The following is a 12,321-nucleotide window of genomic DNA, read 5'->3' as shown; positions in this document are numbered from 1 at the left end:
CTGTATATAGCCTCCACATTGACTCTGTACCGTAACACCCTGTATATAGCCTCCACATTGACTCTGTACCGTAATACCCTGTATATAGCCTCCACATTGACTCTGTACCGTAATACCCTGTATATAGCCTCCACATTGACTCTGTACCGGTACCCCCTGTATATAGCCTCCACACTGACTCTGTACTGGTACCCCCTGTATATAGCCTCCACATTGACTCTGTACCGTAATACCCTGTATATAGCCTCCACATTGACTCTGTACCGTAATACCCTGTATATAGCCTCCACATTGACTCTGTACCGTAATACCCTGTATATAGCCTCCACATTGACTCTGTACCGTAATACCCTGTATATAGCCTCCACATTGACTCTGTACCGGTACCCCTGTATATAGCCTCCACATTGACTCTGTACCGTAATACCCTGTATATAGCCTCCACATTGACTCTGTACCGGTACCCCCTGTATATAGCCTCCACATTGACTCTGTACCGTAATACCCTGTATATAGCCTCCACATTGACTCTGTACCGTAATACCCTGTATATAGCCTCCACATAGACTCTGTACCGTAATACCCTGTATATAGCCTCCACATTGACTCTGTACCGTAATACCCTGTATATAGCCTCCACATTGACTCTGTACCGTAATACCCTGTATATAGCCTCCACATTGACTCTGTACCGTAATACCCTGTATATAGTCTCCACATTGACTCTGTACCGGTACCCCCTGTATATAGCCTCCACATTGACTCTGTACCGTAATACCCTGTATATAGCCTCCACATTGACTCTGTACCGTAATACCCTGTATATAGTCTCCACATTGACTCTGTACCGGTACCCCCTGTATATAGCCTCCACATTGACTCTGTACCGTAATACCCTGTATATAGCCTCCACATTGACTCTGTACCGTAATACCCTGTATATAGCCTCCACATTGACTCTGTACCGTAATACCCTGTATATAGTCTCCACATTGACTCTGTACCGGTACCCCCTGTATATAGCCTCCACATTGACTCTGTACCGTAATACCCTGTATATAGCCTCCACATTGACTCTGTACCGTAATACCCTGTATATAGCCTCCACATTGACTCTGTACCGTAATACCCTGTATATAGCCTCCACATTGACTCTGTACCGTAATACCCTGTATATAGCCTCCACATTGACTCTGTACCGTAATACCCTGTATATAGCCTACACATTGACTCTGTACCGTAATACCCTGTATATAGCCTCCACATTGACTCTGTACCGTAATACCCTGTATATAGCCTCCACATTGACTCTGTACCGTAATACCCTGTATATAGCCTCCACATTGACTCTGTACCGTAATACCCTGTATATAGTCTCCACATTGACTCTGTACCGTAATACCCTGTATATAGCCTCCACATTGACTCTGTACCGTAATACCCTGTATATAGCCTCCACATTGACTCTGTACCGTAATACCCTGTATATAGCCTCCACATTGACTCTGTACCGTAATACCCTGTATATAGTCTCACTATTGTTATTTCACTGCTGTTCTTTAATTACTTGTTACTTTTATTTCTTATTCTGTTTTACATTTTTTAACTGTTGTTGTTGGTTAGGGGCTCGTAAGTAAGCATTTCACTGTGAGGTCTACTACACCTGTTGTATTCAGCATTTCACTGTGAGGTCTACTACACCTGTTGTATTCAGCATTTCACTGTGAGGTCTACTACACCTGTTGTATTCAGTATTTCACTGTAAAGGTCTACTACACCTGTTGTATTCAGCATTTCACTGTGAGGTCTACTACACCTGTTGTATTCAGCATTTCACTGTGAGGTCTACTACACCTGTTGTATTCAGCATTTCACTGTAAGGTCTACTACACCTGTTGTATTCAGCATTTCACTGTGAGGTCTACTACACCTGTTGTATTCAGCATTTCACTGTGAGGTCTACTACACCTGTTGTATTCAGCATTTCACTGTGAGGTCTACTACACCTGTTGTATTCAGCATTTCACTGTAAGGTCTACTACACCTGTTGTATTCAGCATTTCACTGTAAGGTCTACTACACCTGTTGTATTCAGCATTTCACTGTAAGGTCTACTACACCTGTTGTATTCAGCATTTCACTGTAAGGTCTACTACACCTGTTGTATTCAGCATTTCACTGTAAGGTCTACTACACCTGTTGTATTCAGCATTTCACTGTAAGGTCTACTACACCTGTTGTATTCAGCATTTCACTGTAAGGTCTACTACACCTGTTGTATTCAGCATTTCACTGTAAGGTCTACTACACCTGTTGTATTCAGCATTTCACTGTGAGGTCTACTACACCTGTTGTATTCAGCATTTCACTGTAAGGTCTAACTACACCTGTTGTATTCATCATTTCACTGTAAGGTCTACTACACCTGTTGTATTCAGCATTTCACTGTGAGGTCTACTACACCTGTTGTATTCAGTATTTCACTGTGAGGTCTACTACACCTGTTGTATTCGGGCGCACGTGACAAATAAACTTTGATTTGATTTTGATTTGTAACGCGTGTGTGTGTGTGTGTGTGTGTGTGTGTGTGCGTGCATGCGTGCGTGCGTGTGTGCGTGCGTGCGTTCCCTCCGTCCAGGCGGTGTTACAGACGTGTGGTCAGTTGGAGTTGGAGGTCCGTCCTCTTTTCCTGGTCCCCGACACCAACGGTTTCATCGACCACCTCACCGGCCTCAAGACACTGCTTCAGTCTGGGACCTACATTGTGGTGGTGCCCCTCATCGGTAACTACCACACACTAACAAACATACAGTGAATTCATCGAACCAAAACACTTCAGGGACTTAAGATAGATAGTATTCACACCCCTTGACATTTATCACACATTTTGTTGTGTTTACATACAGCCCGAATTTTAAATTGATTAAATGTAGATTATTTTTTTTGTGTCGCTGACCTAGAAATGTTTACAAAATTAATTAAAAGTGAAAAGTTGAGTCTATGTATTCAACCCTTTTTGCCTAAATATATAATAATAATAATAATAATAATGATGATGATAATAATGATAATAATAATAATAATAATGATAATGATAATAATAATACTGATAATAATAATAATGATAATGATGATAATAATAATAATGATAATAATAATAATGATAATGATAATGTTTAACAAGTCACATAATAATTATAAATCACTTTTATTGCACACTCACTGTGTCCAAAAATAGTGGTTAGCTGTTGAACGACACAAAAATAGTGGTTAGCTGTAAGGTCTCTCAGTCGAGCAGTGAATTTCAAACACAGATTCAACCACAAAGACCAGGGAGGTTTTTCAATGCCTCGCAAAGAAGGGCACCTATTGGTGAAATTAGGTAAACGTTTTAAAAAGCAGACATTGAATATCCCTTTGAACATGGTGAAGTTATTCATTTCACTTTGGATGGTGTATCAATAAACCCAGATCACTACAAAGATACAGGCGTCCTTCCTAACTCAGTTGCCGGAGAGGAAAGAAACCGCTCAGGAATTTCACCATGATGCCAATGGTGATTTTTAAAATAGTTAAGAGTTTAATGGCTGTGACGTGTGATCTGAGGATGCATCAAGAACAGTGTAGTTACTCCACAATAGTAACATATTTGACAGAGTAAGAAGAAAGCCTGTACTGAATAAAAATATTCCAAAACATCCTGTTTTCAACAAGGCACTAAAAGTAATACTGCAACAAAAATCTGCCTCCACACTGACTCTGTACCGGTACCCCCCTAACCCTAACCCTAACCCACAACACATCACTGAGTACCACTCTTCATATTTTCAAGCATGGTGGTGGCTGCATCATGTTATGGGTATGCTTGTCATTGGCAAGGACTAGGGAGTTTGTTTTTTAGGATTTAAAAAAACGGAATAGAGCGAAGCACAGGCAAAAAAAACTGGTTCAGTCTGCTTTCCAACAGACACTGAGAGACATTCACCTTACATCAGGACAATAACCTCAAACAGAAGGACAAATATACACTGGGCGGCAGGTAGTCTAGTGGTTAGAGTGTAGGGACGGCAGGTAGCCTAGTGGTTAGAGTGTAGAGGAGGCAGGTAGCCTAGTGGTTAGAGTGTAGAGGAGGCAGGTAGTCTAGTGGTTAGAGTGTAGAGGAGGCAGGTAGTCTAGTGTTTAGAGTGTAGGGACGGCAGGTAGCCTAGTGGTTAGAGTGTAGAGGCGGCAGGTAGCCTAGTGGTTAGAGTGTAGAGGAGGTAGGTAGCCTAGTGGTTAGAGTGTAGGGGGGGCAGGTAGCCTAGTGGTTAGAGTGTAGAGGAGGCAGGTAGCCTAGTGGCTAGAGTGTAGAGGAGGCAGGTAGCCTAGTGGCTAGAGTGTAGAGGAGGCAGGTAGCCTAGTGGTTAGAGTGTAGGGGCGGCAGGGTAGTCTAGTGGTTAGAGTGTAGGGGCGGCAGGTAGCCTAGTGGTTAGAGTGTAGGGGGGGCAGGTAGCCTAGTGGTTAGAGTGTAGAGGAGGCAGGTAGCCTAGTGGTTAGAGTGTGGGGCGGCAGGTAGTCTAGTGGTTAGAGTGTAGGGGGGTTAGGTAGCCTAGTGGTTAGAGTGTAGGGGCGGCAGGTAGCCTAGTGGTTAGAGTGTAGGGGGTAGGTAGTCTAGTGGTTAGAGTGTAGAGGAGGCAGGTAGTCTAGTGGTTAGAGTGTAGGGGGTGGGTAGTCTAGTGGTTAGAGTGTAGAGGAGGCAGGTAGCCTAGTGGTTAGAGTGTAGGGGGTAGGTAGCCTAGTGGTTAGAGTGTAGGGGTAGGTAGCCTAGTGGTTAGAGTGTAGGGGGTAGGTAGCCTAGTGGTTAGAGTGTAGGGGGTAGGTAGCCTAGTGGTTAGAGTGTAGGGATGGCAGGTAGCCTAGTGGTTAGAGTGTAGAGGAGGCAGGTAGTCTAGTGGTTAGAGTGTAGGGGGTAGGTAGCCTAGTGGTTAGAGTGTAGGGGCGGCAGGTAGCCTAGTGGTTAGAGTGTAGGGGGTAGGTAGCCTAGTGGTTAGAGTGTAGGGGTAGGTAGCCTAGTGGTTAGAGTGTAGGGATGGCAGGTAGCCTAGTGGTTAGAGTGTAGGGATGGCAGGTAGCCTAGTGGTTAGAGTGTAGGGGGGGCAGGTAGCCTAGTGGTTAGAGTGTAGAGGAGGCAGGTAGCCTAGTGGTTAGAGTGTGGGGCGGCAGGTAGTCTAGTGGTTAGAGTGTAGGGGGTTAGGTAGCCTAGTGGTTAGAGTGTAGGGGCGGCAGGTAGCCTAGTGGTTAGAGTGTAGGGGGTAGGTAGTCTAGTGGTTAGAGTGTAGAGGAGGCAGGTAGTCTAGTGGTTAGAGTGTAGGGGGTGGGTAGTCTAGTGGTTAGAGTGTAGAGGAGGCAGGTAGCCTAGTGGTTAGAGTGTAGGGGGTAGGTAGCCTAGTGGTTAGAGTGTAGGGGGGTAGGTAGCCTAGTGGTTAGAGTGTAGGGGGGTAGGTAGCCTAGTGGTTAGAGTGTAGGGATGGCAGGTAGCCTAGTGGTTAGAGTGTAGAGGAGGCAGGTAGTCTAGTGGTTAGAGTGTAGGGGGGTAGGTAGCCTAGTGGTTAGAGTGTAGGGGCGGCAGGTAGCCTAGTGGTTAGAGTGTAGGGGGGTAGGTAGCCTAGTGGTTAGAGTGTAGGGGGTAGGTAGCCTAGTGGTTAGAGTGTAGGGATGGCAGGTAGCCTAGTGGTTAGAGTGTAGGGGCGGCAGGTAGCCTAGTGGTTAGAGTGTAGGGGCGGCAGGTAGCCTAGTGGTTAGAGTGTAGAGGAGGCAGGTAGCCTAGTGGTTAGAGTGTAGGGGCGGCAGGTAGCCTAGTGGTTAGAGTGTAGGGGCGGCAGGTAGCCTAGTGGTTAGAGTGTAGGGGCGGCAGGTAGCCTAGTGGTTAGAGTGTAGGGACGGTAGGTAGCCTAGTGGTTAGAGTGTAGGGGCGGCAGGTAGCCTAGTGGTTAGAGTGTAGGGGGGTAGGTAGCCTAGTGGTTAGAGTGTAGGGGAGGCAGGTAGCCTAGTGGTTAGAGTGTAGGGACGGCAGGTAGCCTAGTGGTTAGAGTGTAGGGGCGGCAGGTAGCCTAGTGGTTAGAGTGTAGGGATGGCAGGTAGCCTAGTGGTTAGAGTGTAGGGGGGTAGGTAGCCTAGTGGTTAGAGTGTAGGGATGGCAGGTAGCCTAGTGGTTAGAGTGTAGGGGCGGCAGGTAGCCTAGTGGTTAGAGTGTAGGGGCGGCAGGTAGCCTAGTGGTTAGAGTGTAGGGGCGGCAGGTAGCCTAGTGGTTAGAGTGTAGAGGAGGCAGGTAGCCTAGTGGTTAGAGTGTAGGGGCGGCAGGTAGCCTAGTGGTTAGAGTGTAGGGGCGGCAGGTAGCCTAGTGGTTAGAGTGTAGGGGCGGCAGGTAGCCTAGTGGTTAAAGAGGTAGCCTAAACTACTCTACCCTAGCCTATCCTACTCTACCCTGGCCTATCCGACTCTACCCTGGCCTATCCGACCCGAGCCTAGCCGACCCTACCCAAGCCGACCCTACCCAAGCCTGGCCGACTCTACCCTACCCAAGCCTGGCCGACTACCCTACCCTGGCCGACCCTACCCAAGCCTGGCCGACCCTACCGTACCCAAGCCTGGCCGACTCTACCCTACCCAAGCCTAACCTGCCCTAGCCTAGCCTGATTACTTTACAACTTTTCTGAGTAATGTTGACTGTTTATTTCCCTTTTTGTTTGTCTATTCCACTTTCTTTGGCAACGTAAACATGTGTTTCCCGAGTGAGAGAGACAGTTAGGCAGCCATCAATATCAGGTTTTAGGTGTTCGGGGAATGGTTAGTTCTGACTGTAGATGTCTTTGCCCTCTTCTCTCTCTCTTCCTCATTTCTCTCTTCTCTCTCTCTTCCTCATTTCTCTCTTCTCTCTCTTCCTAATTTCTCCCTTCTCTCTCTTCCTCATTTCTCTCTTCTCTCTCTCTTCCTCATTTCTCTCTTCTCTCTCCCTTCCTCATTTCTCTCTTCTCTCTCCCTTCCTCATTTCTCTCTTCTCATTCCTCATTTCTCCCTCTCTCTCCCTTCCTAATTTCTCGCTTCTCTCTCCCTTCCTCATTTCTCTCTTCTCTCCCCCTCTTCTCTCCCCCTCTTCTCTCTCCCTCTTCTCTCTCCCTCTTCTCTCCCTCCCCTTCTCCAGTGATAACAGAGTTGGATGGTCTGGCAAAAGGGCAGGAGAGCTGCGATGGCTCTGGCAGTGGGCGTGGTGGCAGTGGTTGTCGTGGAAACGCCGGTGGTGGTGGACCGACCCACGCCCGGTCGGTCCAGGAGAAGGCTAAGGTTGCCGTGGCGTTTCTGGAGCGAGGGTTCGAGGCCAGGGAGCCCTGTCTCAGAGCGCTGACCAGCAGAGGAAGTCAACTGGAGTCTATCGCCTTCCGCAGCGAAGACACCTCCGGACAACAGGTGTGTGTGTGACGTGTATATGAGACGTGTGTCCAAGTGCCCCAGGTCCTCTGTCACGTATTTGACAGTCTCTTTCCGCCTCCAGGGAAACAATGATGATGTCATCTTGTCCTGCTGTCTCCACTACTGCAAAGATGAGGCTAAGAGCTTGATGCCTGCACAGACAAGTAGCTGTCTCCTTCCACCAACACACTCATGCTGCACATGTTGCACAATCTGTCTATACTATATTTATTCTACCTTTACTCCTCCCTCCGTCTCTCATACCTCCCCTCCTCCCTCCGTCTCTCATACCTCCCCTCCTCCCTCCGTCTCTCATACCTCCCCTCCTCCCTCCGTCTCTCATACCTCCCTCTGTCTCTCATACCTCCCCTCCTCCCTCCGTCTCTCATACCTCCCTCTGTCTCTCATACCCCCCCCTCCTCCCTCTGTCTCTCATACCTCCCCTCCTCCCTCCGTCTCTCATACCCCCCTCCTCCCTCCGTCTCTCATACCTCCCCTCCTCCCTCCGTCTCTCATACCTCCCCTCCTCCCTCCGTCTCTCATACCTCCCCTCCTCCCTCTGTCTCTCATACCCCCCTCCTCCCTCTGTCTCTCATACCTCCCCTCCTCCCTCTGTCTCTCATACCTCCCTCCTCCCTCTGTCTCTCATACCCCCTCCTCCCTCTGTCTCTCATACCCCCTCCTCCCTCTGTCTCTCATACCTCCCCTCCTCCCTCTGTCTCTCATACCCTCCCTCTGTCTCTCATACCTCCCCTCCTCCCTCCGTCTCTCATACCTCCCCTCCTCCCTGTCTCTCATACCCTCCCTCTCTCTCATACCTCCCCTCCTCCCTCTGTCTCTCATACCCCCACTCCCTCCGTCTCTCATACCTCCCCTCCTCCCTGTCTCTCATACCTCCCCTCCTCCCTGTCTCTCATACCTCCCCTCCTCCCTGTCTCTCATACCTCCCCTCCTCCCTCTGTCTCTCATACCCTCCCTCTGTCTCTCATACCTCCCCTCCTCCCTGTCTCTCATACCTCCCCTCCTCCCTCTGTCTCTCATACCCTCCCTCTGTCTCTCATACCTCCCCTCCTCCCTCTGTCTCTCATACCTCCCCTCCTCCCTCTGTCTCTCATACCTCCCCTCCTCCCTGTCTCTCATACCTCCCCTCCTCCCTCTGTCTCTCATACCTCCCCTCCTCCCTCTGTCTCTCATACCCTCCCTCTGTCTCTCATACCTCCCCTCCTCCCTCTGTCTCTCATACCCTCCCTCTGTCTCTCATACCTCCCCTCCTCCCTCTGTCTCTCATACCCTCCCTCTGTCTCTCATACCTCCCCTCCTCCCTCCGTCTCTCATACCCCCCCTCCTCCCTCCGTCTCTCATACCTCCCCTCCTCCCTCCGTCTCTCATATCTCCCCTCCTCCCTCTGTCTCTCATATCTCCCCTCCTCCCTCTGTCTCTCATACCTCCCCTCCTCCCTGTCTCTCATACCTCCCCTCCTCCCTGTCTCTCATACCTCCCCTCCTCCCTCCGTCTCTCATACCTCCCCTCCTCCCTGTCTCTCATACCTCCCCTCCTCCCTCTGTCTCTCATACCCTCCCTCTGTCTCTCATACCTCCCCTCCTCCCTCTGTCTCTCATACCTCCCCTCCTCCCTCTGTCTCTCATACCTCCCCTCCTCCCTCCGTCTCTCATATCTCCGCTCCTCCCTCTGTCTCTCATACCCCCCTCCTCCCCCTCCGTCTCTCATACCTCCCCTCCTCCCTCTGTCTCTCATACCTCCCCTCCTCCCTCTGTCTCTCATACCTCCCCTCCTCCCTCTGTCTCTCATACCCCCCTCCTCCCTCTGTCTCTCATACCTCCCCTCCTCCCTCTGTCTCTCATACCTCCCCTCCTCCCTCTGTCTCTCATACCCCCTCCTCCCTCTGTCTCTAATACCCCCTCCTCCCTCTGTCTCTCATACCCCCTCCTCCCTCTGTCTCTAATACCTCCCCTCCTCCCTCTGTCTCTAATACCTCCCCTCCTCCCTCTGTCTCTCATACCCCCTCCTCCCTCCGTCTCTCATACCCCCCTCCTCCCTCCGTCTCTCATACCTCCCCTTCTCCCTCCGTCTCTCATACCTCCCCTCCTCCCTGTCTCTCATACCCCCCCCCCCTCCTCCCTCCGTCTCTCATACCTCCCCTCCTCCCTCTGTCTCTAATACCTCCCCTCCTCCCTCTGTCTCTCATACCTCCCCTCCTCCCTCTGTCTCTCATACCCCCCTCCTCCCTCTGTCTCTCATACCTCCCCTCCTCCCTCTGTCTCTCATACCTCCCCTCCTCCCTCTGTCTCTCATACCCCCCTCCTCCCTCTGTCTCTCATACCCCCCTCCTCCCTCTGTCTCTCATACCTCCCCTCCTCCCTCTGTCTCTCATACCTCCCCTCCGTCTCCCCTCCTCTGTCTCTCATACCCCCTCCCTCCTCCCTCCGTCTCTCATACCTCCCCTCCTCCCTCCGTCTCTCATACCTCCCCTCCTCCCTCTGTCTCTCATACCCCCTCCTCCCTCTGTCTCTCATACCCCCCTCCTCCCTCTGTCTCTCATACCCCCCTCCTCCCTCTGTCTCTCATACCTCCCCTCCTCCCTCTGTCTCTCATACCTCCCCTCCTCCCTCTGTCTCTCATACCTCCCCTCCGTCTCCCCTCCTCCGTCTCTCATACCTCCCCTCCTCCCTCCGTCTCTCATATCTCCCCTCCTCTGTCTCTCATACCCCCCCTCCGTCTCCCCTCCTCCCTCCGTCTCTCATACCTCCCCTCCTCCCTCCGTCTCTCATATCTCCCCTCCTCTGTCTCTCATACCCCCCCTCCGTCTCCCCTCCTCCCTCCGTCTCTCATATCTCCCCTCCTCTGTCTTCCTTCCTCTCTCCCAGACGGTCCGGTGCGTTTGCGTCGGGAGGTGGTTCTCCTGACAGATGACCGTAACCTGCGGGTCAAAGCCCTGACCAGGAATGTGCCGGTCAGAGACATCCCCGCATTCCTCACCTGGGCCAAAGTGGGCTGAACCGGGTCACACACAGACCACGCCCAGAGCACCCAGACAACCAATCAACTGCTGATAACCGCTGGCCACCTCCCACACCACCTTGGAGTGGAGAAGGAGAATATACACTAATGCAGAAGAGAAGACTGTTGGGGGGAGAGAGAGACGAAGGAGAAACTCATTTTTTTTGTTGGTGGAAAAGCTCAAATGAAAACTTTTTAAAAAAGCTTATTTTTTGGGGGGGAGGAGTGGAATGAGTTGAATTGTCTGAGAGCTTTTTTCTCCTCTCGTTGTGGTGAGGTAGGTGTGTGTGTTAACTGCTTCTCTCAGAGGGAAGTAGGAGGGAGGACAGGAGCAGGGAGAGATGCAGGAAGAACTGCAGAAGAGAGAGAGAGCGAGAGAGGAGGTGTGTGTGTTATTAACTGGCTCTCCATTCCAGCCCTTCATAACTTCTGCAGTGTGTTCACAAGGCCAGCAGCAGTATTTACCTCTGTGGAAACAACAGAGCAGAGAAGGAAGAGGGAGAGAGAGAGAGAGAGAGGTTAGGGCTGAGGAGGAAGGCCGTAGCCTGACTGAAGACTTATCACTGGCTGTGTGATTTGTCTGTTTAACTGACATCTTGTCTGTAACCTCAGAGCAGCACAGAGAGAGGCCCTGTAGTGGCAAGGAGGGCGGCTGTGGTGATGGGTTACCAGGTTCTGGTGTATTAGATAGGGGATTGGTACCCCCGCCTTAATCTCCTTGACGCGGAGCCACGCGCTCAGCCTCGGATGGCCAGGATGTGGTTTGCATCCCAGTTGCCCAGCAACAGTGTTGGTGATGTTGGTGCCCCCAGCAGCTTGATGGTGACGGAGTCATTTCCAAGTTGGGGTTTCTATAAAGGAGCAGCTTTAAAAAAAAAAAATCAAAAGACGAAGAAAATAGACTTTTTCTGATTTAGCATTGTGGTTGTGGCGGTGTGTTTTAGTTGGTATCCATTGTGTGTGTGTGTGTGTGTGTGTGTGTGTGTGTGTGTGTGTGTGTGTGTGTGTGTGTGTGTGTGTGTGTGTGTGTGTGTGTGTGTGTGTGTGTGTGTGTGTGTGTGTGTGTGTGTGTGTGTGTGTGTGTGTGTGTGTGTGTGTGTGTGTGATTATGCGTCTTTCTGCTTACATTTTTTTCCACCCACAAACCGTTTGGGTTTGTTTTAAGTTTTTTAACAAGTCAAATAAGATTTGAATGATTTATTTCATCATATAATTGAGTTTGTTTCTCTTGGGTTTTTACCACCACCTGTGGGGTAAACTCAACAGCTTGTTCAGCTTCTATTCATGATCTATTTTTCTTCACATTGAATACAGAACTCCGCTGATCTGAGTGAACATATCTAGACATGTTCAGTAACATGCGTGTGCGTAACAGGATTTCTCGTTACTGGTAATTGGCTGATTTTTTCCCCACTCCCTAAAAAATCAAACAAGGTAAGGCGATAAGTATAATTTGCCTCGGCCAAATTGTCCGGAAGAATCCCATTTGCAAAAGATTGTTGTTGTTGTTGATGGAAATACATTTATCCGGTCTTGCTTATCGGCCTGTAGGTAAATGTGCATAATTAAGTGGAATTAAATTGTCGCGTTCCTTTTTCCCAGTCGTCCTGTCTTCCCACGGCATACAGAGACCTGAACATCACCTGTCAGACAGATCTGCTGAGACTCTGGTTCAGCTCGTTGCTGGACTGACTTTTATAAGCCCAGTTATTATTACGCAACAATTCTACATGCAATCGCGTGTTAACAGTTTTGATTGCCACAATTTTTTTTACTTTTTTTAAATGACCTATTTTTATTTCTCAACTGGTCTTATTGAAGTGCGCCTCCAATTTGAGTGCATATGTAACGGTCAGC

The 12,321-nt window shown here is 49.7% G+C and overlaps 1 protein-coding gene across 1 annotated transcript in view; it reads left to right on the top strand.

Annotated features, from left to right (window-relative positions):
- The window catches only part of LOC124017838 (telomerase-binding protein EST1A-like), a gene marked incomplete at its 5' end in the record, with an annotated part of 41,157 nt that extends 29,717 nt beyond the window's left edge, over nucleotides 1-11,440 (top strand). The window contains 4 exon segments of the mRNA XM_046333070.1: nucleotides 2,639-2,783; nucleotides 7,181-7,443; nucleotides 7,529-7,610; nucleotides 10,332-11,440. Coding sequence (XP_046189026.1) covers nucleotides 2,639-2,783; nucleotides 7,181-7,443; nucleotides 7,529-7,610; nucleotides 10,332-10,462 — 621 coding nt within the window.
- Nucleotides 11,441-12,321: the final 881 nt, after the last annotated feature.

Source organism: Oncorhynchus gorbuscha, unplaced genomic scaffold (assembly GCF_021184085.1).
Source record: "Oncorhynchus gorbuscha isolate QuinsamMale2020 ecotype Even-year unplaced genomic scaffold, OgorEven_v1.0 Un_scaffold_3339, whole genome shotgun sequence".
In the NCBI taxonomy this organism is placed as follows: Eukaryota; Metazoa; Chordata; class Actinopteri; order Salmoniformes; family Salmonidae; genus Oncorhynchus; species Oncorhynchus gorbuscha.
This window is presented reverse-complemented; position numbering and strand designations above follow the sequence as displayed.